At 45.1% G+C, this 26,698-nt stretch overlaps 2 protein-coding genes across 10 annotated transcripts in view; one reads left to right on the forward strand and one right to left on the reverse strand.

Moving 5' to 3' along the window:
- The window catches only part of SEC24B (SEC24 homolog B, COPII coat complex component), a 67,552-nt gene extending 65,974 nt beyond the window's left edge, over window positions 1-1,578 (reverse strand). For 6 of the 9 annotated variants that reach the window (XM_060186276.1, XM_060186275.1, XM_060186277.1 and 3 more), the window contains exon 1: window positions 1,352-1,578. In XM_060186276.1, the coding sequence (XP_060042259.1) occupies window positions 1,352-1,484 (133 nt within the window). In that variant the 5' untranslated portion in view covers window positions 1,485-1,578. The remainder of the gene's footprint in view (window positions 1-1,351) is intronic. The other 3 variants (XM_060186280.1, XM_060186279.1, XM_060186278.1) reach the window with 1 other exon arrangement.
- A 9,175-nt stretch (window positions 1,579-10,753) lies between these two features.
- Window positions 10,754-17,794, forward strand: LOC132537056 (rho GTPase-activating protein 20-like). The gene is made up of 5 exons (XM_060186495.1): window positions 10,754-13,404; window positions 14,670-14,711; window positions 15,652-15,724; window positions 16,449-16,515; window positions 17,320-17,794. Exons 1-5 carry the CDS (start codon window positions 13,229-13,231, stop codon window positions 17,628-17,630), a joined length of 669 nt encoding a protein of 222 aa, XP_060042478.1. The 5' UTR covers window positions 10,754-13,228; the 3' UTR covers window positions 17,631-17,794.
- The last annotated feature ends 8,904 nt before the right edge of the window (window positions 17,795-26,698 follow it).

Here is a 26,698-nt window from a genome sequence, read left to right on the forward strand (position 1 = left end):
TCTGGAGAAGCACACAGGCTTGCAAGCAGGGCAACTCTGCATTTCTGAGAGTGAAGCTGGGATTACAGATACTGTGTGTGTGTCGCTCAGATAGATCTAAAGGTAATCGTTGAAATCCGTTTGCCACCTGCTCCTTCCCTTTCAACCAGTTTTTTGTTGTTGTTGTTGTTGTTCAAAAGCTCGAGTGGCAAGCTCTGGGGCCATGGCAGATCTGGGGTCTGAACTGGGTCAGAGTGACAGGGGTCACAGGAGGCTGCTCATTTTCAGCCTTTTGTCTGCAAACCCAGCCCTAACCTCAGCTCCTGACAGGTGGCCTGTTCTTCTGGGCCTCTGGAACCAGGCTGGTTTCCCTCCACCCACTGGGGGGACACCCAGGAAGGGACACCCAGGTGGGAAGACAACAGGCAGGGGACACTCACTTGAGGGGACAGGCAGGAGGGGACACCCACCTGATGAGGCACCGGGAGGGGACACCCACCTGAGGGGGCACCAGGGAGGAGACACCCACCTAGGAGGGGTCACTCACTTGGGGGGACACCTGGGAGGGGACACCCACCTAAAAGGCAATACGACCTTGGGAGAGACACCCACCCAGGGGGAAACCGACCTCAGAGGGAACACCCACTTGGGAGGGGTCACCCACCTGGGGGGAAACTGACCTGGAGGGAGACACCCACTTGGGGGGGAGACACCCACCTGGGGTTAAGACACCCACCTGGAGGGAGACACCCAACTGGGGGGGAGACACCCACCTGGGGGGAGACACCCACCTGGGGGGAGACACCCACCTGGGGGAAGACACCCACCTGGGGGAAGACACCCACCTGGGGGGAAACCGACCTAGGAGGGGACACCCACCTGAGGGAGACACCCGCTTGGGGGACACCCGGGAGGGGCCATCTTCAAGGGAAGAGGCCCATCCATCCCCAAAACGGGGCCCTGCACTTGGAAGGACACTCCGCCCAAGGGGCACCCACCGGGGCGGGGACACCCACCCGGAAGCGCGGGCCCCCGGCCCCCAAACCTCCCCAGACCCCGCGCCCCGCAGCCGCAGAGCCGGGGGCTCATCCCCGCGCCGACGTCCCCCGTTCCCACCGCCGGGCCGCGCGTTCGGGCCTGGGGTCACCTTAGCTCCGAGCGTGGGGGGTCCCAGCCGCCCCCCGGGCAACAACGCAAGTCCTCGGCGGCCCCCACACACGCCCCGACCCGGACGGCCGCGGCCCTCCGCACCGCCAGGTGCCGCCGCAACACGCAGGCGTCGCCCCCTCCCCGCGCCCGGGCCGGAAGCCCCGGGCCGGCGCCCCTCGCCTCCCCTCGCCTCGGCCGCGGCCTAGGCCCCGCGCGGACTCACCGTTCTGCTGCGGCGGCGTCGCGCCGGGGCCCGCGGGCGCGGCGGCGGTGGCTCCTAAGGCGGCGGCCCCGCCGAGCTGGGGCGGGCTCCGGGCGCTGGCGGCCGGCTGAGGGGAGCCGGCGGGGACCGACATGACGGCGCGGCGGCTCGGACGGCGGCGGCGGCGGCGAGGCGGGGCCGCGCGGGAGGAAGAGGAAGGTGCGCGCGCGTCACCGCCCGAGTCACTGCCAGCGCGCGCGCCCCGCCCCCTACGCGCCGCCAGCCCCGCCCCCTACGCGCCGCTCGCCCCGCCCCCTACGCGCGTCCCCGCGGCCCGCGGCGCCCCCTGCAGGCTGGCACCGGCAGCGCAGGCCCCGCAGCCATGGGCGGCCAGCTCGCGCCCTGGCCCCCAGACTGGCCCGCGGCTCTGCAGGCAGAAGGCCTAGAGGGGTTGGGCTGCGGGGGGGGGGGGGGGGGGAGGGGGCTAGGTACAAAGGGTGGGGGGGTTGGGACGGGCGTCCAGGAAGACCCGGAAGCACAGTTAACTTTGGACAGATGGGAGACTTGTCTTTGATGAGCCCGGGTGGTGTTACTCAGACACCGTGAATTTACTTATTACTTGAATTTATTTATTTATTTTTACCTATTTTGGACACAGAGATTGAGAGGGAAGGGAGACATGGGGAGAAAGACACCTGCAGACCTACTTCACCGCTGGTGAAGCTTCCCTCTAGCAGGTTGGGGATGGGGGATCTTTTTTTATATATAAAGATTATTTTTCCCTTTTTCTTTAATATTTATTTATTCCCTTTGGTTGCCCTTGTTTTATTGTTGTTGTTATTGATGTTGTTGTTGGATAGGACAGAGAGAGGGAGAGAAAGACAGACACCTGCAGACGTGCTTCACCGCCTGTGAAGCGACTCCCCTGCAGGTGGGGAGCCGGGGGCTCGAACTGGGATCCTTATGCCGGTCCTTGCGCTTTGCCCCACCTGCGCTTAACCCGCTGTGCTACCAACCGACTGGGGGGGGGGCTTTAACCTGAGGGTCTTGCACACTGTAATGTGTGCGCTCAACTGTGTGCCACTATCCACGCCCTTATCTTGCATTTATTTATCCACCATCCCTCCCATCCACATCCCCATTTTTTTATTTATTTACTTCATTTTTGTTGCCCTTGTTTTCATTGTTGTTGTAATTATTATTGTTGTTGATGCCGTCGTTGTTGGATAGGACAGAGAGAAATGGAGAGAGGAGGGTCAGACAGAGGTGTAAGAGAAAGAGAGACAACTGGAGACCTGCTTCACCGCTTGTGAAGCGACTCCCCTGCAGGTGGGGAGCCAGGGGCTCCAACCGGGATCCTTAGGCTGGTCCTTGCGCTTTGTGCCAAGTGAGCTTAACCCGCTGCGCTACTGCCAGACTCCCGCTCATCCCCATTTTAACTCCAAAGGAAATATGCAGCCATGCCCCATCCCCAGTTTGAACACAAGGAACCCTCAACAGAGGGGAGGCTCATCTCAGATGAGCCAAGGTAGCACTACTCAGCATTTGCCCAGGGAAGGGGGATACTGGCACAGGGGTTGGGGAAGCAGAATCAGGGTCCGGGGAGAAGGGGAAGCAAGGGAGCTCTAGGTCCCGGGCCACCCCTGACCTCTCAGACTCCACCCACCCCTCTCAAGAACTCTGGGTTCAGTGCAGATTTTCTGAGTGGAATCCAGGGCCTCACCCATGCAAGGCATGTCCTCCACGGCTGAGCCCCCTCCCAAGCCTAGTTGGGCTTTTTCATCTTGAATTATTTTTACTGCATTTATTTTGGAAAGACAGAAATTGTGAGGGAAGGGGGAAACAGAGAGACAGCTGAAGGATTGAAGCTTCCCAGCAAGTGGGGGCTGGGGACTTGAACCTTGACTCTTGTGCACTGTAGTGTATGCATTCAACCAGATGCACCTCCACCCAGTCCCCTCATCTTGAACTTATTCACCCACCAACCACATCCCCATCTTAACTCCAAAAGAAATATGTAGCTATGCCCCCCCCCCACCTGAGCACTGCTGACAAAGGGGAGACTTGTCTCTGATGAATTGGGGTGGTATTATTACTCAGCATTTGCCCAAGGAAGAAGGACTAGGGGTGGGGGAGGGTAACGGTGGGCATAGGGTTCCTCCAGGATTCTTGCCAAGGGCTGGCTTGTCCTGTTGCTGTTCTGAAATCCAAGCATCCAAAGAAGACAGCTCACTTTGCCCTGCTATCCTGGGCCTACAGACAGGCCTGGGCTCCATGACCCACGTGGTTCCCCATGACCTCCTCATGACCCATCTTGGTTCTGAATAAGAAAGACAGCTGCTTAGAGACACAATGCAGAAAGGGATCTAATAAGGCCAACTGGTGGTGCACTCAATAAGGCAGACATGTTACCATGCTCACAGACCCGGTCCCTGGTCACTACCTTCCAGAGGGGAATCTTTATAAGCAGTTAAGAAGTGCTGCAGGTATCTCTCTTTTTTCTCTCCAGCTCTATCTCCCACTTCCCCTCTCAATTTCTGTAAATGCTACAGAGCTCAAGTAAAATCACGAGCTTGTAAATGGTAGGAACAGATATCCATCCAAAGTCTATTTAGCCCCCTAATCTCTACTGTATGTATCCTGGGTTGATTGACACTTTCCTAAATAAAATTATGCTAATCATGATGTGAGCTACTTTGTTAGTCAAAGGATTTTCAGTTTTCAGTTTTACATAGCTAGAATTTGCTTCAGTGAGGGTTCCAAGTGTTTGAAATGCAAATTCTCATGTCTCACCCCAGGCCCAGAGACCTCTTGAGACAGGACCCAGCATCAAGTACTTCAGGTCAGTCTGATCTAAAGGGAAAGAAATGACATAACCCCTGTTTTTGAATAACAAAGGTAAGCCCAGTGGGCTCAACTCTTACATTGAAAGATCATAATCTTCTGTCCTTCTCTCAATGTGAAGAAGCCATTTTTCTCTGCTTTTCTCATATCTGTTTGCTCATTTGTGGCATTTTTAGTAGGCTAGTGTGAGGGATACAAAATATGTGTCCATAATAGTTAAATATGGAAATGACCTGTGTGTCCAATGATAGGTGAATCGATTTAATAATTCAGTGTTTTGGGGCGGGGGTAGATAGCACAATGGTTATGCAAAGAGACTCTCATGCCTGAGGCTCTGAAGTCCCAGGTTCAATCCTCCGCACCACCAAAAGCCAGAGCTGTGCAGTGCTGTAGTATTTCTCTCTGTGTCTTTCTCTCTCACATCTCTCTCAAAAATAAAATAAAATAAAAAAACAAATAAAATACTTATTTTTTTAAAAAAAAAATATTCAGTGTATATAAGTAGTGGAGTACAATTCAGCTATAAAAACGATGAGACCCTGACTTTTGGGACCACATGGATAGACTTAGAGGGACTATGCTAAATGCAAGTAAATCACATGGGCAAAGGCAAAGAATGTTTTGTGATTCCCTTGCATTTCAGGGATACCCTAGTTACTGTCACAGAAAGCACGCACCGGCTGGAGCCTCTGCTCAGCTGCTATTTCCTGGCCATCAGTAAGTAGGCAGATTGAGTTGCTAGCACTAGCTGCGCACGGTTCATTGATCGGAAGCAAGTTGCTCAGTAAAGGAAGGATTAGGTGATCTTCTTACTGCTTTTAAAATTTGAACACCATTTCCAGAGACTCTCAGGAGGCTTGCTTGTGACTCGCTTTTTGTAACCTTTGAGTCTCTTGCTTTCATTGATTTGAAGAGACACAGACAGACTTGCTTCTGTGAGTTTTGTCATTATCTGTAGGAGAGGAGTGCCTTCTTGTGATTCAGGCTTGAAACTGCAACTAAAGCAAATAGACTCGTGTAACTGGTTCTTTTCGCCCTTTAAGTTCTAATAAGTAGTAACCTTTGTGGAAGGAGGTCTTCAATGACACCACATTCACTTTGATGTGCTTTATTCATTGCCCCAACAACAGGACACATAGCCATTACACAAAAACTATTACTTGTTTATCAGCATCTTTTAAATATTTTTCTATGGCACAGTACCAAAAACTGCCTTTTCTTAATTTTTTTTTTTTTTTTTTAGAAAGGCAGAGAAAATGAAAGAGACCACAACACTGAAGCTTCTCTCAATGTTGTGGAGACCAGGCTCAAACCTCGGATGTGCACATGGTAAAGCAGTGTGCTATCCACGTGAGCTATTTTGTCAGCCTCTTAATAACTCATTACTTGAGTGAGGGGAGCATTTTCAAGTCTGGCATGTTGAGTAAGAATGTAATATTTTCAGGGGCCAAGTGGTGGCATACCTAGTGGAGCACATACACTACAGTATGCAAGGACCCAAGTTCAAGCCCCTGCTCCCCACCTGCAGGGGGAAAACTTCATGAGTGGCAAAGCCAAGCTGCAGGTCTCTCTCTCTCCATATATATATATATATATATATATATATTCCCTTCCCTCCCAATTTCTCTCTGTCTCTATGCAATAATAAATAAATAAAAATCTTTTTAAAAGAATGTAATATTTTCTTTCAACTAGTTTACAGGTAATTGTGGAAAGGTAGGAAAGGAAGAGAAGTCTGCTTAACTTTCCACCCAGTGTGACTTGAATCACTGAGATGATTCAATAGGGCAGTAAGAACCTAATTCTCCCTTCCTCACACACACTGATACACACTTCACAAACACACCTGTCTGATGCCTAATACACTGATTTCCCTTGACCAAAGATTTGTTCACTGATTTTACTCTGGACAATCCTGGGTGTGATCAGCTGGAAAGCACCTTCCTCCATCAGCTTTTAAAGAGAAGGTTAAAAAAAGTCTAAACACAAAATTATGGGCTTTGCTATAGGGCTTATCAATTATTCTTTTAAAAAATATTTATTTATTCCCTTTTGTTGCCCTTGTTGTTTTTTTCTTGTAGTTGTTATTGATGTCATTGTTGTTGGATAAGACAGAGAGAAATGGAGAGAGGAGGGGAAGACAGAGAGGGGGAGAGAAAGATAGACACCTGCAGACCTGCTTCACTGCCTATGAAGCAACTCCCCTGCAGGTGGGGAGCTGGGGGCTTGAACCGGGATCCTTATGCCGGTCCTTGCACTTTGTGCCACCTGCGCTTAACCGGCTGCGCTACCGCCCGACTCCCCTTATTGATTATTCTAATGCTCACATTTCTGACAACAAGTAAGGGTGGACTGAAGTAACAGCTCTGAAAATTTTGTGAGATAACCAAAGAGATAATGTATGGAAATATTTTTCTTATGACTCAAATAATTTCATCCTTTTGAGTGAATTTAAATGCAATCTGTCTTAGAAATGACTTATAAACACATTTCTATATGTGTACAAACAGGTGCATGCAATTATCAACAGAGATGAATAAGCATGTGCAAATATGCATTTACTTCAGTATCTATATACTTGCTTATCTACTAAGGAAAAGCCATGGATGAGGGAGGGAGATGGAGAGAGAAACAAAAAAAAAAGGCAAGGGAGAGAGAACTCGCAAATAAAATTTAAAAAATTTTTTTCAATAAAAATTTTATTTAAAAAACTATTGATTGCAATAGTTAACCTAGAATATACCCATGGTGTTTAAGAACTCTTACATTTGAAAGTCCATAGTCCCTATTTACCTGAAAAATAATCAGTTACTGTTCTGCACAGTTGGCTGTCCTCCATAGAAGGGGAGTACCCTCTTGTGGACGAATGTGGAAATTCTGGGTCAAAGTAATGCTGCCTGGAACTGTATTTGTTTCCTTTTTTTCTCCTCTCCTCTCCTCTCCTCTCCTCTCCTCTCCTCTCCTCTCCTCTCCTCTCCTCTCCTCTCCTCTCCTCTCTCTCCTCTCCTTTTCTCTCCTCTTCTCTTCTATTCCAGGTGCCCCTTCTCAGCTTGTTTGGCTTTAAAACAAAAAGTCACAACAGTGTATAGATGGGCCTTACCTTTTCACATTGATTCTACTTTCTTGTACATTCTTTCTCCAATCTAGCAAATTTCCCACATGTGTTAAGCTTCATGTATTCTACTTCTGTCCCTTTGGGGTGAAACGTCTCTTCTTACTACCTCTCTTGGATTATTTCCAAATCATCTTTTTTTAAAATTTAATTTTTAAGTTTGTGATTAATAGTATGTTACAAGATTGTAAGATTACAGTGTATAGTGCCACACTACCACCACCCACTACTAAGTTCTATATCCCCCCCCTCCTACCTCCCTTCCAATTTATCTTAAAAAGCTTATTTCAGGGCTGACAAAATAGTTCATCTGGAAGTGAGCTTCCTTTGCCATGGGCTAGACCCAGGTTCAAGACCATGCGTCTATTTACTGGAGGAAACTTCTATGCTGTGGTATCATTTTTCCATCATTCTATTACTCTGTCTCTATCTGAAAAAGTCGGCCCAGAAGTGGTGAAGCCTGGTGAGACAATAAATAAATAAATAAATAAATAAATAAATAAAAATTTCTAATGATTTCTTCACAGAAGACTTCCTTGCCCTCTCAACAATCAAACTCAGAAGTAGGGTTCTTCTTTCAGATCAAATCCTCACCTCTCTCTTGACTCTCTCTTCAAAGTGATTTCCTGGAGTCTTGCGTCACATGGTTATTGATGGGTCTGTCTGTTAAAGCTCTGCCTCCCTATTCAGATGTAGGTTCCTGTGAGAGTGGGCCTCTCAGACGCAGCCAAGTGCCACCTACTGGCACAGGTGCAAATACTGAAGTAAATGAAAGAGAGAGTCTGTAGTTGGTCAGACTTTTTTCTTCACCCATGTAGAAAGTTTACATTCATTCATTCATGCATTCACAGATTTTGAATTCTTTTTTTTAACAAAGAATTTATTTATTTATTCATGAGAAAGATAGGAGGAGAGAGGAAGAACCAGACATCACTCTGGTACAAGTGCTTCCGGGGATTGAACTCAGGACCTCATGCTTGAGAGTTCAGTGCTTTATCCACTGAGCCACCTCCCAGACCACTGAATTCTTCTGATGTGTTCATAACTGTGAGCATTGAATGGCAATAGGCTACACTTGTGGGTTACTGTAAATGCTTTGGTAAGGGGCCCAGGGTGGGGAAATGACAACCTCTACTCCTAAAACCTATCTAGTGTTGTAAACCCATGTTATCATCATAAAATACAGTTTTAAATGAGATGGCTTTAAACATAATGGTGAGTTAGATATCCTTCAAGTCCAGTGGGAAGTAACTGTCCAAGTAACTGTTACGGGTGTCTTAGGGAAACCACAAACTTTGCTACAGGACCAGTTTTCATTCTCTGAAGTTCTCAGGCAAAGATATTGTCCCTCTGAGAAGACATTAGGAGACCTCTCGATTCAGAGACCATGTGACGTGAGTCAGGGATTGAACCTTCACATTACATCATGGATGCTTGACGTCACAGGACTGAGCTGTTGTGTGCAGCAGCCACCTCTGTAAAATGGTTCTCTCTCTCTCTCCCTCTTTCTCTCTTCCTTTCTCTTTCTCCCTTTCTCATCCTCACTTTCTTTCTCTTTATTTCTTTTTCTTCCTCTTTTTCTTTTATATTCTGCTTATCTGTCACTTAGAGACAAAGAGAAATGGAGATGGAAAGGAGAGCTAGAGAGGGAGTAAGAGACTTCTGCATCTCTTCTTCACTGCTCGTGAAACTTTCCCCTCTAGATCACTCTTCAAATGACGAAGTTATGGAAAGGAAGAAGAGCTTCACCCTTGTTAGGATTAAAAAAAAAAATAGAAGTGGAAAAGAAATCTGAGTGGTTCTAAAATGAAACTGTGAACTTTCTTGTGCTTCTGGGAATGCTGTGTATCTGACAGCATCTATGTGAATATCGTGTTGTGATATTTAACTCTAGAAAGATATGATTTTTGGGTGAAACGGCAGTTTTGTAAAATCTACTACTTCTAATAGATGTACAAGAATCAGTCTCAAAAGAAAAAACATTAATTAAAAACTCAGAAGATGGAGGTGCAATTTGATTTAGGGAGTCATTCTGTTAGCTGGTCAGTTATGATATTGACCTTTGACCGCTGACATCACAGCCCAGGGGCCTTGGCTACTGCGGAATCTTCAGTCTTGGAGACTGAGCTGGCAGTGCACACAGTGCTGTGTCCAGCTCTCTCTTCAGTGTCAAGGAGTGAACAGTAGAGGATGTCTGCATCTACCAGAAAGTCTTTGAGGCTTTCAGGGTGTCTGGGCTGGCTGCCCTGCTTAAGGTAGAGTCTGTTCACATGCCCTGTGTGACCGGCAGAGCAGGAGGAGGGCAGTCCCAGGAGGTGTGCTGTGTGATTCCCACTGACAGAATTCTTAGCGTCAGCCCTGGTTTCATGAGATTCCCTTCTGCTGATGCCAGAGAGCAGGCTTGACCTGTTAGGATCAGGAAGTTTTACACAAGGGCTGGACAGCAGCATACCCAGTTGAGCACACAAGTAACAATGCACAAGTCCCTGGTCCCCACCTGTAGGGGGGGAAGCTTCACGAGCTGTGAAACAGGGCTGCAGATGTTTCTCTTCCTCTCCCTTTTCTTTTTTTTTAAATTTATTTATTACTCTTTGTTGCCTTTGTTGTTTTATTGTTGTAGTTATTATTGCTGCTGCTATTGATGTTGTTGTTGGATAGGACAGAGAGAAATGGAGAGAGGAGGGGAAGACACAGAGGGGGAGAGAAAGACAGACACCTGCAGACCTGCTTCACCGCCTGTGAAGTGACTCTCCTGCAGGTGGGGAGATGGGGGCTCAAACCGGGATCCTTATGCCGGTCCTTGCGCTTTGCGCCACCTGCGCTTAACCCGCTGCGCTACCGCCTGACTCCCTCCACTCCCTTCTCTATCTCCCCCTTGCCTCTCTGTTTCTCTTTACTCTGTCAATTAAAAAGAAGGGGGGGGGAAGAATAAATGACTGGTGGGAGTGGTGGGTTCCTCACACAGGCATCAAGTCCTAGTGGCAATAAAAAACAATAATTTAAAAAAGAAGGAAAGTCCTACAGGACTTACTTAAAGCACAACCAAGTAGTGGCCCATTATTTCATTGAATTTAGAAACATCTGGATGTTTTCATGATTTGCTGATCTTGTGATAGTTTCCAAAATGTGATGATCGCTTTGAAGAAGACTGCTGTCAATTTTCCAGAATCCTGTATAATTATATCTAAACCTGTATGCTAACTTGAGAACAAACTGTAATCACTTCTTCACAATCTTGTATGTCATGTAATCTTAACTCTACTATGTCACACAAAGACCTGATTTAAAAAGAAAAAGATTTATTTATTAACAAGAGAGTGATAGTGAAAGGGAGAAAGAAAGAGAAGAGAAGAGAAGAGAAGAGAAGAGAAGAGAAGAGAAGAGAAGAGAAGAGAAGAGAAGAGAAGAGAAGAGAAGAGAAGAGAAGATGCAAAGCCTGGGATATAACTTGGGAAAGCTGATTGTAACACTCCAGACATTGTGTTCCTCTCTAGGCTGTGGTCCCACTGTTTGTTGTTTGACCTGTTTGTGATCTTCTTTTCTTTTTCCTCTTAGTGTCTCCTTTCTACCAGGTCCTGAGAGACTCTGCTGCTTCCTTGTTCCCCGACACTAAAGTGACAGCCCCCATGCCCCATCCTTCAAGATGTCCTCCATCTCCTCCAGCCTGAGTAGTCTCATTTCTCACAGGAGTTCTGTCTACCCCAGGACTCCTGAATCAGGGTGTTGAGTCCTTCTGAGTGTGTGTGTGTGTGGGGGGGGGGACTGAGACTCCTGTGTAATGCTCTGTGAGTGCTGGCACCAGCACAAGTCCCTGCGCTCGGCCTACCCAGTGACGAGCTGCCCTGTGGGTCTGCTATGTTGCAGAAGCTGTTCTGTGGAGGGGGACAGCACAGAAGAAGAGAAAATAATAGTAGTGCCTCGTGGCCGCATCCTGCTCTTCGGTCCTGGCAGATTCCAGAAGGGTTGGAGGTGGCAGAAAAGGCAAATGTTCTTATATTCGAACGTGCTGCTCATCTCCAACAAAAAGTACGTATGTACCTGCTCCCCCTGCTCCCGACCCCACAGCTGCCTCTTCTCTGCTGCCCTGAGGACAGAAGAGATGTTTTTCTTCAACATTTCCATTCAGCGTTTATTTCTCTGATGTATGGCATGTAAATATCTTCTCTCATTCTGTAAGGGGTCTCTTTGTTTGGGTGGCAGTTTCTTTTGCTGTGCAGAAGCTTTTCTATTTGATATAGTCCCATTGGTTTATTTTTTATTTAGTTATCTTTGTAATTGGATTCATTTCATTGAAGATGTCTTTAAAATTTATATGGAAAAGCATTCTGCCAATATTTTTCTCTAAGTATCTGATAGTTTCTGGTCTAACATCTAAGTCCTTGATCCATTTGGAATTTACTTTTGTGTTTGGTGAAATACAGTGGCTCAGTTTCATTCTTCTGTGTGTTTCAACCCAATTTTCCAAACTCCATTTGTTGAGGAGACTCTCCTTTCCCTATTTAATAGTCTGGGCACCCTTGTCAAAGATTAGATGTCCGTAGGTGTGGTGAGGGGAGACTTTATGCTGAGTCACCTGTCTGGTTCAGTGACCTTGATGGCAATATAGGGTCTCCCTCCTGCTGTTCTAGCCTCTGTGGGGCAACAGCATTAGAGACTCAGGAAATCACAGCTGTAAACTGGTGAGTTTTTAGGTAATTTTTCTTTCTTTTTAACACTTTTTTTTGTTGCTTAAACTCAGACCTGGCAGTGGTGTGTCTCAGCCACCAGTATCCCAGTTTGGTACCAGCCATCCCTGAGCTCCATTTTTTAGTCCTGGTGAAGGCTCCTTCAACGTCTTTCCATCCACAAGCCACATGTAACTGTTCCCAACTATGGCTTAGGTGATAGCCTCTTCCATCCATCCTTCCTTTCTTTTTATAAATAACAAGTAGAGCACCTCAGCTGCCACTCTCCCAGCACTTCTCTATGAAATAGCAGGTGCCATGAGAAAGGCAAATATCCAAATTATTGGGATCCCTGAGGAATAAGAGAGGGAGGAAGGGAGGGAGGGAAGGAGAGGGAGAGGGAGAGAGAGAGAGAGAGAAGAAAAGAAGAGAACATATTCAAAAATGCCAGTTGTCCCTGTGTATGGCCTTTTAGTACCAGGAATCTCTCCCACACCCCTTTTCTGTAAAGGAGCCACACATCTGCACTCACCTGTGGTGACTTTTTGAAGGAATCCTGGTCATAATTTGTTGAGTTTCAGGTGATTTTTGTTGCTTTTCCTAGTTGACTGGAGAGAGCAAAGCAACTCTGCTATAACTCCATAGCCACATCTCAGGATGTCATGAATTAGACAATGAATTAATTACAATTACCATAAAATGAATCAATGAAATATAATTATAGGTGGGGGAAATAGCATAATGGTGATGCCTGAGGCTCTGAGGCCCCAGGTTCAATCTCTAGCACCAACATAAGCCACAAATTAACAGTAGTCTGGTGGTAATAAGGAAAAAAAAGTGATTATAGTTTACAATGGCTAACAATATAGCAATAAGACAGGATGCTAAGTAAGTGAAAATTTCTCTTGAAAAGCTCCTAATGACAGAATAAGGGAGAAAGCATAATGACTATGCAAAGACTTTCATGCCCATGGCTTGAGGTCCCAGTATCACTTCACGGCCCCACAAACCAGAGCTGAGCAGTGCTCTGGAGAGAAAAAAGCAGCTTCCAAGGACAATGTGTTGTATTTTCTGGAGAATCACTGTTGAGGAAGCTAGCTCTTTTCTGCCACAGGTAAAGAGGCTGCAGGGACTTCCTGGGCTGGGCTCCAGTTAGCACACACCTGCACCGGGCCCAGCCTCTCTCTGCTCGTGTTCACAGCTGAGCTCAGAGGGGAATGAGCCACAGAAACCCACTGTCTCCTCTTGAGAAACCCAGCTGTTCGCAGAACACTGGAGATGCAAGCTAACAGCACTGCCCTCTGTTTCTGCTCCAGGTTCAAGGATCACTTCAGAATCAAGTACTCAGTGCCCCTGATGGACATGTGGGTGTCACACACTGTGAAGAAATCTGCAAGAGCCCGCACATCTCTGATCTTGGGCTGGGCTGACCTCTGCTTCGTAGTCTCTTTTCAGTAAGGCTGCAGCCTGGCCCTGCCTCCTCATGACTCTCAGAGAGAACACAGCTCCATCTGGGGGTCTATTAGCCATACGTGCTCTGACCCCTACAAGGACACCTGTGTGCTCTCTACTGTCCCCCAGAGGCTCTGATTCAGGCAAACACATGCAGCTGGTACTACTTGGCACAATGCATGACAGTGATGATTAGTTATGGGAATGTGCAGGAGTTCCATGTGATTAGAGGATCATAACAATGAAGAATGAGTTTCCAAGACCTAATTTAATGTTTCAAATCAGTTCTGTGTATAAAGAAAGAAAATATTATGAGGCTTGTCCTGAACAGAAATTCTTGATTCTGTGCCAGCATGCCTCCATGCAGACCAAATTTGTGAAGCAGGAGCTGATCTGACCTGTCTTTATACTGAATAGCACTCCTAGCTCAGGAACATACTCAGTGTCATGAACGCTCTCTGACTTCTGGAAACTGAGGCTCAGAAGGTTCCGTGACTGGTCCATGATCACCTAGCCTGTGGCACATAGTGTCTAGAAAGGATTGAAATTCCAAACCAGGGCCTAGTGGTGGTGCACTTACTTAAGCGCACATATCACAGATTTGAGTCCCTGGTCCCCCAGCTGCAGCCCTGGTGAAGTAGGGCTGCAGCTGTCTCCCTGTTTCTCTGACTCACTATCTCCCTCTGCCCTCTCAATTTCTCTGTCTCTATCCAATAAATAAATAAATAATGATAGAAGATCTTCCTTCCCCCAGTTCCCCCACCCAACACTTCCAGTTAAAGAGCAGGGTCCCACCTAACCCAGGCAAGAGAACAGTCCCTCTGTACACACATCATCACCAGTACCAACCGGATAGAGAACAGTCCCTCTGTACACACATCATCACCAGTACCAACTGGATAGAGAACAGTCCCTCTGTACACACATCATCACCAGTACCAACCGGATAGAGAATAGTCCCTCTGTACACACATCATTACCAGTACCAACCGGGTAGAGAACAGTCCCTCTGTACACATATCATCACCAGTACCAACCGGATAGAGAACAGTCCCTCTGTACACACATCATCACCAGTACCAACCGGATAGAGAACAGTCCCTCTGGTACACATATCATCACCAGTACCAACCGGATAGAGAACAGTCCCTCTGTACACATATCATCACCAGTACCAACTGGATGCTGATGCTTGTAATCTGGAATGGCAGTCCCAATGTTAGTTTTGTGTGGTTTAACTTCTGTCTCTCCTTTTCCCGGATTTCAGTTCAGTTGACAGAATGGAGAAATGGTACACCTACTTGCACAGGTATTTTATTAGTGTGTATATTTGTAATCTTTAAGCTATACAAGAATAGGAAAGAATGCAAATTCGGGAGTCGGGCGGTAGCGCCTCAGGTTAAGCGCAGGTAGCGCCAAGCGCAAGGACTGGCATAAGGATCCTGGTTCAAGCCCCCGGCTCCCCACCTGCAGGGGAATCGCTTCACAGGCAGTGAAGCAGGTCTGCAGGTGTCTGTCTTTCTCTCCTCCTCTCTGTCTTCCCCTCCTCTCTCCATTTCTCTCTGTCCTATCCAACAATGACGACATCAGTAACAACAACAATAACTACAACAATCAAACAACAAGGGCAACACAAAGGGAGTAAATAAATAAATATATTTTTTAAAAAGAATGCAAATTTTGCAAGGTAGATAGCATAATGGTTATGCAAAGAGACTATCAGGCCTGAGGCTCCAAAGTCCCAGGTTCAGTTCCCCATACAACCGTGAGCCAGACCTGAGCAGTGCTCTGGTTAAAAAAAAAAAAAAAAAAAAATCAAATTTCTACAAATCAATGCTCCTCTCATTGCTGTCCTTCTAATTTCCCCTTCATCTCCAAGATGTGATGGGAGCGACCATTATCTAAAATTGTATATTAAAGCTCCCTAAGATAAGTGCAGGTTTCTCCACTGGGTGATTCTCACATCAAATGCTGCTACTTGCCTTAGAGCCCAGGAAGGCACTGAGCCCCAGTCTAGCCTAAGAGATTGACAATATAGTTCTTTTGTGGGCCTTTTCTCATTTTCCTGAGATATATTTGCATATTGTTTCTCTAATTTGTTCTTGCTGGGTGTGTTTATGTCTTTAAAAAGTTGCAAAAAATATTGAAATGAATAGCAAGTATTGATAATAATAATAAAGTTAATTTGAAACTAACCTAAAAGTTGATTCACCCTTCTCTATCTTGGGTCGTCGCTGTTGAATCACTAGCAACATTTATCAAGCTCATCTCCACAACCTGCCCCTGGACACCATCTTAGAGGATGTAGAGGACCATGTCTGTGTAAGTATTTCTAAGAATGAAACCTATAAAGCAAGTTACTGGGCTAGACAGAATTAGACCTAGAGATGAGAGGAAGGCAATTCAAAACTTAGGGGAGCTAACAAAACTCTTTCTTGTTTGACATGCCAAGGTCCCAAGTTCAATCCCTGATACCAACAAAACTAGATCCGGACAGTACTCTGTTTAAAAAAAAAATTGGGGGCCAGGCACACTGGATTAAGAGCACGTGGTGCGAAGCAGAAGGATCCCGGTTCCAGCCCCCGGCTCTCCACCTTTACAATCTGTGAAGCAAGTCTGCAGGTGTCTATCTTTCTCTTTCCCTCTGTCTTCCTCTCCTCTCTCAATTTCTCTCTGTCCTACCCAGCAACAACAATGGGAAAAAGTTGGCCGCCAGGAGCAGTGTATTCATTGTGCAGGCACTAGACACCAGCAATTACCCTGGAGGCAAAAAGGAGGGGAGGGATCCTTTCTATTACAGACCCATTTTTTACACTGAATATATTATTTAAAGAAAAAAGAAATACATAGCACTGAAAATCAATCATTGACTAAATTCACCATGTTGACTCAAAACCATGGCCTAATCCCACCAGCCAAAGACAAAAGACAGAGCACAACAGTAGAATGTAGAGTTTAGAAGGGAATGTAGAATGGGCTAGAGAATATGTTCTTCTAATGTGCACTGAGAAATTTTGGTTGTGACCCTGACTTCCTTCTCTTCAAGGAATCTGAGAAAGATAGCCAGTTCTCTGTGAATTCCAGAAAGAAAGAAACCACAGAGCCCTCCATGGGTGAGTGTCAGGGAATCTAAGAGGAGGCTGATTGGATTCAAAATTGTTTCATTTGAAAGTTTCAAAGGAACAGCTATTGGGTTTCAGCTTAAAAACTTTTATAGGAGAAAAAAAAAAAAAAAACCTTGGGAGCCGGGCGGCAGCACAGCAGGTTAATCACAGGTGGTGCAAAGTGCAAGGACGGGCGTAAGGATCCTGATTGGAGCCCCCCGCTCCCCACCTGCAGGGGTGTTGCTTCACAGGCAGTGAAGCAGGTCTGCAGGTGTCTGTCTTTCTCTCCCCCTCTCTGTCTTCCCCTCCTCTCTCCATTTCTCTCTGTCCTATCCAACAACAACGACATCAATAACAACAACAATAATAACTACAACAATAAAACAACAAGGGCAACAAAAGGGAATAAATAAATTTAAAATAATCTCATGCAACAGTCGTTAATAGACAAATGTTGATCAAATCATTTCTCTGTTGCAGTTGATAGTGTCCCTGAGGGAAGCACTGTGCCTTTCTCTCCTTTACTTTTTTCTTGGTACAAGGGCTGTCTTGTAGAACCTCATATCAGTTCATTACATTCTAAGCACAGGAACATGTGAAAATATCTTCCTCTTTCCTTTGTAAGCTTTTTTTTTCTTGGGCACCTGCTTGGGGCAGGGTTTCCCTGCCAGATTTAGGGACACAGAGACACAGAGACTCAGCCTTCTTTCTATTGAAGGTCCATACTTCATGCACCAGTGTGGTCATAGGCTATAGTTTGATTAGTCTCATTGTGATTCGCCTGGATCTATATTTAGGTTTTTCTCCATATAGGTTGTGAACATCTGCATAAGCCACTGACAACCACTGAGGGGCTTCCACAAGAACCAGGGGACTCCCCCTCTGCTTGCTGCCTCCAGGAGTCCTTCCTTGTGGAGCAGATATGCAAGGAGCCCCTGGGTCAATTTATCCTCAAACCCAGGCACCCATGTAGAGACCAGCAGGAGAGAGGGGAGCCCCACACTTCCTGTATATGCCTCCTCTCAGGTCATGTCTTCCTTCCTAAAAACAAGCTTTTGACATTGAAAGTCAACTCCATGGGGAGAAGCGGGAACAGGACTGGCAGGGACCCAATAGACACCTAGAATCTTGCTTCCAGAAGCCATGCATGTCTCAAATAAAAATTCAGCTCACTCCTGGGAAGGTTTCTCTTTTGCCAAGTCTCTATGGATAGTGGCCTTTTCCCTGTGTCCCCAGAGCACACCCTCCACGTGATCCCATCATTAGGACTCTCAGGGTTGGGACCATGACCTTTCATGCTGTGACTGTGAAGGTCTCAGGTCTCCCCACACGCTGATGCAAAGACCATCTGTTCTATCTACCCTTGGAGAGGGGGATTCCAATGCAGCAGGGAGTTACAGGAAGGAACTGGACTCTGTTCTGAGCCTGGGCTGGAGTGGCTTCGGCTTTCTGCTTAGAATGAACTCTCACTTCCACCCCCACAGCAGTCTACTTCAGACCCAGGTCAGCAGAGAATGAGACTTGAATGTTTATGGGCAGGTGTTTTGTTTCTTTAATATGTCTCTTTTACAAAATATATTTTAAATGTTTTATTCATTTTATCTTCGAGAGAGATAGAAAGAGAGAGAGAGAGACCAGAGAACTGCTCAGCTTTGGCTTATGGTGATGGTGATGATGGGGATTGAACCTGGGACCTCAGAGCCTCAGGCATGAAAGATTTTTTTTTTTTTGTAGAACCATTATGCTTGAGATCTAATCTTTTTTTCCCCTCCCTACCACTCTAACATTCTCTCACCTCAGAAGAAAATATGTCAGTTTGGTAAGTATTGGAACCAGAGTAAAATGTCTAATAAAAATGATCTCATTATGGCAATTGTTATTCTCTGAGCACTAAGTTCCAAATGTTTTCCCAGTGAATGCTCATGTAGCATTTCAAACCTGAGGGTGCTATAATTCAAAGCTTGCCAAAACATTGCAGATAGACTAGGTTTCTATAGTTTACATCTTTGTCATCCCCACACATCCCTCATGGCTAAAGGAACTCTTTTGGTTGGTCACAGAGGAACATAAATTCTTCTGCCAATACCACCCGTTTTAAAGGAGCCAAGCCTGACAGTGTCATAGGACTCAGCAGGACCAGCTCTGCTTGGTATCTGTGCTCATAGAGCTCTCTCGGGAAGTCAAATAAAATAACAGATGTATAATTCCATACCTTTCCCACCAGAGTTCTGTGTCCCTATTCCCTCCTCTGGAAACTACATTAGTTTTTTCTCAAGGTCACAGATATGTGTAGACTATTATATCTATAACTATGTATATACCAATTTTTTCCCTATGGTCCTGCTTTCTCTTCCTTTCTGAATCACACCTATTACTTCTGAGTGTCCTTCCCCCCCTCTTTTCTCTCTCTGGGTCCTGATAGAATTGGAGTTCAGAGCCCTCTTTCTCTGACATTTACCCCTCTGGGAGTATGGACCAAATTCCTTTTAAAATTTTTTAAATTATCTTTAATTTTTTTTATTATTTGTTTTCTCTTTTTTGCCCTTGTTTTATTGTTGTTGTAGTTATTGTTGTTGTTGTCAATGTCATTGTTGGATAGGACAGAGAAAATGGAGAGAGGAGGGGAAGACAGAGAGAGGGAGAGAAAGACAGACACCTGCAGACCTGCTTCACCCCTGCAGGTGGGGAACCAGGGCTCGAACTGGGATCCTTATGCCAGTCCTTGCACTTCACATCATGTGCACTTAACCCGCTGTGCTACCGCCTGACCCCCCAAATTATTTATTTAATAGAGACCGTCAGAAATTGAGAGGACAGGGGAGAGAGAGAGGGAGAAAGAAAGAAAGACGCCTGCAACACTACCACTTGTGAAGCTTTCCCCCTGAAGGTGGGGACTGGGGGCTTGAACTTGGATTTTTGTGCGCTGTAATATGTGCACTTAACCAGGTGTGCCACCACTTGCCCCCCATATTCTTTCTGGGGAGCAGATGGTGGGAGTTCTGGCTTCTGTAATTTCTTCTCCACTGGACATGGGTGTTGGCAGTTGATCCACACCCTCAGCCTGTCTCTGTCTTTCCCTAGTGGGCCATTAAATATTTTCATCCTAATGTACAGGAATTTCCTTCTAGGCCTAAGAACTAGGTTTGTATGGGATGGGGAGATAGCATAGTGGTTATGTGAAAAGACTTTTGTGCCTGAGGCTCCAAAGGTTCTAGGTTAAATCCCCAGGACCATAAACCAAAGCTGAGCAGTGATTCAGTAATAGAGAGAGAGAGAGAGAGAGAGAGACAGAGAGAGAGAATAGCAAAGAATGAAAGACTGGGTTTTCTTCTCCTCTCCTTCTACAATGTTCTTAATTAGAAAGTGGACCTTGCGGCCACCTGGCTCTCCAAGTCCTATAGTCTCTCTGCCTCTGCTCAGCTTCAGGGCCCCCACCTCAGCTTATCACTACACACACTGCTATGCTCACAGACCTCTTGGCTGGGGATGACTCTACTAGGACCCTGGACACCTCTGTTGACAGAGTCCACCAGAATAAGAGCATCATGGTGGCTGTGAACCAGAGGAGTGACATCATCACCACCCTCCATGATGTAGAAAGCATTATGCAGAACCCCGTGTTCAACCATCTGCGTGGGACCCCCTCATGGTCACCTCTGCTGGACCTCACTACCTCTGAGCTCACTACCTGATGGGCTGTAGGGACAGGGCCACCCACAAGGTGTCTACAACTATGTCCTGGGCCACCCCATCATTCCTGAGAACCTGGCAGTGGAGGATATCATAGACTATGTCCATCGGGTCCATCAGAAGGAGCAGGCCACCAGCAGACAGTTCTTCTGCATCATGGCTGTGCTGTGCATCCACAAACTTATGAAGCTTAACAAGGAAGAGATGTGGGGGGAGGTTAGCTAGTATAATTGTTATGCAAACAGACTCTCATGCCAAGATCCCAGGTTTAATCCACTGCACCACCATAAACTAGAGTTGAGCTGTGCTCTGGTAAAAAAAAAAAAAAAAAAAAAACGGGCTGGGTGGTGGCGCACCTGGTTGAATGCATGTATTACAATGTGCAAGGACACAGGTTCGAGCCCCCGGTCCCCACCTGCAGGGGGAAAGCTTTGTAAGTGGTGAAGCAGTGCTGCAGATGTGTCTGTTTCTCTCCCTCTATATCACCCCCTTCCCTCTTGATTTCTGGCCATCCTTATCCAATAAATAATAATAAAAAAGAACAACCAAACAAAAAACACTAAACATCAAAGAAGAAATGGAGGAGTTAGGCCCTTCTATCCTGGTCCCCTGTTCCTGCTAGAGGTAGGAGGAACTGCCTGACTGATGCCAGTGATACAAAGTTGCTTTGGCAAACAAAGATACCTTATGTTACTTACTATGAGTATAGGCTACTGAGCAAGTCCTTTGTCAAGTGAGATGAAGCCCAGTAATGAGTCTATGTGAGAAAATAAAATGCTGTAGTAGATGAGAAAAAAAAATCAAAGACTTACCAAACTATCTCATGAGCTTTCTCATCTTTTTTTTTTTTTTTTTTTTGGCCTCCAGGGTTACTGCTGGGGCTCGATGTTTACACTATGAATCCACTGCTCCTGGAGGCCATTTTTTCCATTTTTATTGGTGGAGAACCAGGGGCTTGAATGGGGATCCTTGCTCATGGGCTTAACCCAGTGTGCCACCACCTGGCCCCCAAAGTGATCTTTTTTTAAAAAAAAAAAAATTATTTTTTTCCTTTTTTTGCCCTTGTTTTTATTGTTGTTGTAGTTATTATTATTGTTGATGTTGTCGTTGTTGGATAGGACAGAGAGAAATAGAGAGAGGAGGGGAAGACAGGGAGAGAGAAAAACAGACACCTGCAGACCTGCTTCACCGCCTGTGAAGCGACTGTGAATTCCCCACCTGCAGGTGGGGAGTTGGGGGCTCAAACTGGGATCCTTACGCTGGTCCCTTGCTCTTTGTGCCACCTGCGCTTAACCCGCTGCGCTACTGCCCGACTCCCCAAAGTGATCTTTTTTAAAGAAAGCTACTAAACATAAATGAGACAATATAGATGTGGCCCTAGTCTTAGTGCCATTGTAAGAAGAGATACCTGAAAGGTTCCAGGAAAACACAAAGGAGGAAAAAAAACATGTGAGGACACATATGCAAGTATATGTGAATTTATGACTCCTCTTTGCTCATGGTTCAGATTAGCCATTGGTGGGGGGCGGAAATCAGCTAAAGTGACGTGTATGTCTGCAGGCAGCTAACAGCTCAACTGGATCTACTTTCTGTGTGTTGGCTGTTCCCCAAGCCTCCACAAGGTGGCACCTAGCTTCTTCAATGCTGGAAGAAGGGCTCCCATAGCCAGAGAGGCGCACCTGAGGTCTCTGCCTGCTTCCCATTTGTCAATGGCCTTTGGGCCAGAGCAAGTACATGGCTGAGTCTGGAGTCATCCCAGGAGGAGACAGTAGCAAAGACTAAAGATGGCCCACTTCTGACTTCTGGATGGCTGTTACTGTGATCAGCACACTTTACAGCAAAGCTCAAGGTGATACCTCTAACTACACACGTGTCCCTAGTCCCTCAGCCGCTAGCCTTTTACTCCTTAGGCCAGTACTTCCTATGCAGACTCCAAGTATGGAGGCAAGTGACTGGAATACTCATTCCGGGGACACTGGCACCTGCATACCATATGCAGGTTAGAAGGTCAAAACTGGCATCCTGGGAAAATTAAGGTCAGTGTCAAAATTATCTTTCCTCTCTTCAGAAAAACTTAGTACTGAGCTGTCTAATAGGAATTTCAGAAAATTTGACATCCTTTACTGTCGAATATAAAACATTAGCCCCCAGTAAAGAAATTTAAAAAAAAAGAAAATGTATTTACTGTCGAATGTAAAACATTAATCTCCCAATAAAGAAATTTTTTAAAAAAGAAAGAAAACTCAGTGTTATTTCAAATAAAAGTGACTTTTCTAAACAAGCAAGTACACATTTTCTAAAGTACACTAGCACTAATGCCAGAACAGGTTTTTTGTCAAAATTAAATTTAAAAAACCCCTCCTGTACACTATTACCATACCTGAAAGTTATAAAATATAAATATATCTAAATTACAATAAAAAGATAGACACATCTGTGAGCTTGGGAGAACTACTGCAGTTTCCAGGGAAGGGAATAATGACACAGAACTCAGGGTGGGGGAATGATGTGGAATTATACCCTTGTTATTTTGTAATTTTGTAAATCACTAATAAAAATATATTTGAAAACAGTAAAAATGCTATTTAAAAAAGATGGAAGTAATTATTTCAATGAGTTCCAAACCAATGAAAACATTATTTGTTTATATGTTTAAGTAAACCAAATAACTTGAACTGTTGCTTTGATCCTTGATTCTACATCAAAGATAGAATAACTGAAAATTTATGAAAGTATCTATTTCTTAAAATAAATTACCCAAGATGACATAATCAAACAACTATGTGCATAATGCTTTTTTCATATTTGGTGGATACATGTCTTATGTATATAATATTTTTCCAAAAGGCTATTTTTTTACTGTTTCCATAAGCTCTTGATAGTGTTTTTCAAGAAATCAAAGCAGATTTCAAAAAGTAGCGTCAGCAAGGAGTCACTGTGATGGATATTTTGTGATGAGAGTATTATGATTCTTACTGACAAAGAATCATAATGGAGACATAGACTGGCCACTCAATCTTTGATTAAGAGTGGCATTACCTTCTCTTTGTCTGTCTTTCCCTTTCTCTCAGAAAGCAAGAAAAAAAGGGGGGGAAGGTGGTGGTGCACCTGGTTAAGCACACACATTATAGTGTGTAAGGACCCAGTTTCAAGCCCCTGGCCGCCACCTGCAAGAGGAAAGCTTCACAAGTGGTGAAGCAGGGCTGCAGGTGTCTCTCTGTCTCTTTCCCTCTCTCTCTCCTCTCTATTTCTCTGTATCTATGCAATAATAAATTTTTTTTTAAAAAAAGTCACTAGGAATGGTGGAGTTGTGCAGACACTCAGTCTTACCAGTAACTCTAGTAGCAGTGAATGAACAAAACAAATGAATAAACAAAGTAAGTAACACTGCTAAAACACCCTCCAAAATATTACAGTAATTTCAGCTGTAACAGAGCATGGTAAAATGTGCTTTCTAGCTCCTAGTACCAACTTAAAACATTTTTGCTCAATTGATGCTACTTATAAAAGCAATTAACATTGTGGTTTCTTTTGCACCTCTCTGATACCTAAAAGTGTAATATTTTTGTTTCTTTTGACCATTTGTACATTTTCTGTATCCTACTCATAAATTTTGAGATCTTCTAAAGACCAACGGGTCATTTTCTTTCCAACTTTTAATTGTCACCAGTGCTCGTGCTCAGTACCTATGTAGCTCCATCATCAGTTATCAGCTGTCTTTATTTATTTATTACTTTTTGGATGAATGTAGAGACAGAGATGGAGAGGGAGAGAGAGACAGAGTGCTGCTCCACTACTTATGAAACTTAACACCCCTCCCCCCACACACACACACACTTGCAGGTAAGGACCAAGGCCTTGAGCCTGGGTCATCCTACAGGGCAACTTAAGCGCTCTACTGGCTGAGACACAAACCAGCCCTTCTCAATTTTTAAGAGCTTCTCATAGTCTTAAATACTAATCTTTTTGTTATATATATATCCACAGTCCCCTCCAGGTATGTCTCTCATCTAATCTCATTATCTTTCACTATGTAACATTTAGGAAGGGCTGAGGAGACAACGTAATGGTTGTGCAAAAGGTTTTCACGCCTGAGGCTCCGAGGTTCCACGTTCAATCCCCATGAAGCATCATAATCCCAGAGCCGAGCAATGCTCTGGTCTTTCTCTTTTTGTATCTCTCATGAAAAATATAAATAAAATATTTTGAAAATTCTAATATTTAGTTGTATGCTAATTCCAAGCACATATCCATCACTATGTTTATAGCTGCATAATTCACAATAGCCAAAACATGTAAGCAACCTAAATACAGACAACTTGATAAAAAGGTTAGAATAGGGTATGGGTGGTGATGCATCCAGCTGAGAGCACAAGGACCTGGGTTCAAGCCCCCTGCTCCCCACCAGCAGGAAGGACACTTTATGAGCAGTGAAGTAGGTCTGCAAAGTCTCTCTTTCCCTCTCTACTTCCCACTCTCCTCTTAGTTTCTCTCTGTCCTAAGACATAAAATAAAAAGCTCTGCCAGCTGACACTAGCACTCCCTCTGCTGCGCCCCTCCACCTCTCCTGATCTCTCCCTCATTAGTGTGGCCATCCTGCCTGGCACTGCTGTCTCAAGTTACCTGATGCCAGCAATCCTTCTAATGTAACAATGCTTCTAATGTAACATTGGCTCTGACTGGCCCGCTCTGGTCTCTCAATGTGGGGAAGGATCAGCATATCCAGGGTCTCCCAGTCCCTCTAACTTTGTGTCTGTTCGGCTGCAATCATTTCCAGCATTGCCACCTGGTATCTCTTTGGGGGGCATTAGTTATACTGTTTCTTATCTTTTTTCTCTTCTTTTCTTTTCTCTTTTTTTTTTCTTTTTATTTCCTTTTCTTTTCCCTACAAGTTTATTATGGGGCTTGGTGCCTGCATTACAAATCCACTGCTCCTGGTGGCCATTTTTTCCCCATTGCTGCTGTTGCTGCATAGAACAGAGAGAAATGGAGAGAGGAGGGGAAGACAAGAGAGAGGGAGAGAAAGACAGATACCTGCAGACCTGTTTCACTGGTTTCCTGCAGAACGACCTCTCTGCAGGTGGGGAGCTGGGGACTCGAACTGGGATTTTTGCACCAGTCCTTGTACTTCACATTATGTGCACTTAACCTGGTGCACTAATGCCTGGCCCCCATTCTGTCTTTTTCTTCTTTTCTATCTCTCTCCTTTTGTAAACTGCCACATGTGTTTGTGACTGGAAAGCACTGACTGCATCTATACCCTTTGTTGTCTTGTGTGAGTTGAGTAACTGTTGCAAAGTTACCAGTCACTAGCAGACTTTTAGAAACTGTTCTGGTCAGCACTTGCATTGCAGACAGGTTACTTATGATGACTTCTCAACTGAAATTGAACAGCCAAGGTTTTAACACAAGGACTTCCTTAATATTATACGATCTCAAAACTTGATCCACTATGGGAGGGTGGTCCTATCAGTCCTCTAGCTATAGCCTGAGCCTGTTGGGAACATGCAATGATAAACACCTTGTTGCTTTCAAAAACTGCAAAAGGGACAGTGGTGAGTCTCAGACAGTAGAGAGCACACATCCCCAGGCAATGATGGAGACCTGTGTGCAAAAACAAGCACCCGGGTGGAAAAATAACTGCGTGGAACTTGAGATTATTATAGTTCAGAGACTTCTCAAAGTGGGGAGAATACAGCCTTGCGTGAAAAAAAATGTATAAAATGTTCAAAACCAGGGGCTGGGCTGCCGAGCACAAACAGTACCATGAGCAAATGTGGCTGCTAGTCCCCAGTCCCTGCATGCAGAGGGGAAGACTGAGCAGTGAAGCTTTGCTGCAGTGCCTGTCTTTCTCACTGGAAAAGAAAATGGTCACTGAATTGAGATAGATAGGTGAGTGTAACATTTGTGACCTGGATGACAGCTTGTGATATTTAATTTTTATCTCTAGTAATCAGACTATTTCTTTTTTTTAAAGACTTTATTTATTAATGAGAAAAAAAGGAGGAGAAAGAAAGAACCAGACATCACTCTGGCACATGTGCTGCCAGGGATTGAACTCAGGACCTCATGCTTGAAAGTCCAAAGCTTTATCACTGCACCACCTCCCGAACCACCAGATTATTTCTATAATATGCAGCCTCCCTCTTGTTCTCTCTCTCTCTCCCTATGTCTTCCCTCTCAATTTCTCAGTCCTATCAAATAACAAAAAAATTTTAAAGGAAAAAATAAGGCCACAAGGATCAGGGGTATTCCTTGTGTAAGCACTGGAGCCCCACTGATAACTTTAATGGCAATAAAAGAAATTCAAAACCAGACAATATGAAATAATTGTAAAAACACATGCTTAGGCATCATGATTTTAATGGAAGTAGTGATCACAGAGTCACCATGATGGTGACACTGGAAGAGAAAATGGTCATTGGACTGAAATCAGTAGGTGAGTGTAACATTTGTGACCTGGATGACAGTTTGTGTGACTTAATTTTTATCTCTATTAATC

The sequence above is a fragment of the Erinaceus europaeus genome, chromosome 2 (genome assembly GCF_950295315.1).
Source record: "Erinaceus europaeus chromosome 2, mEriEur2.1, whole genome shotgun sequence".
NCBI lineage: Eukaryota > Metazoa > Chordata > Mammalia > Eulipotyphla > Erinaceidae > Erinaceus > Erinaceus europaeus.

Bases quoted from the DNA above. Each gene is read 5' to 3' on its own strand.
- LOC132537056 (XM_060186495.1), top strand. From the start codon at position 13,229: ATGCAAGCTAACAGCACTGCCCTCTGTTTCTGCTCCAGGTTCAAGGAT. The intron at 13,405-14,669 runs GTAAGGCTGCAG...CCCGGATTTCAG, and splicing joins TGCTTCGTAGTCTCTTTTCA to TTCAGTTGACAGAATGGAGA. The intron at 16,516-17,319 runs GTGAGTGTCAGG...TTCTCCATATAG, and splicing joins AACCACAGAGCCCTCCATGG to GTTGTGAACATCTGCATAAG.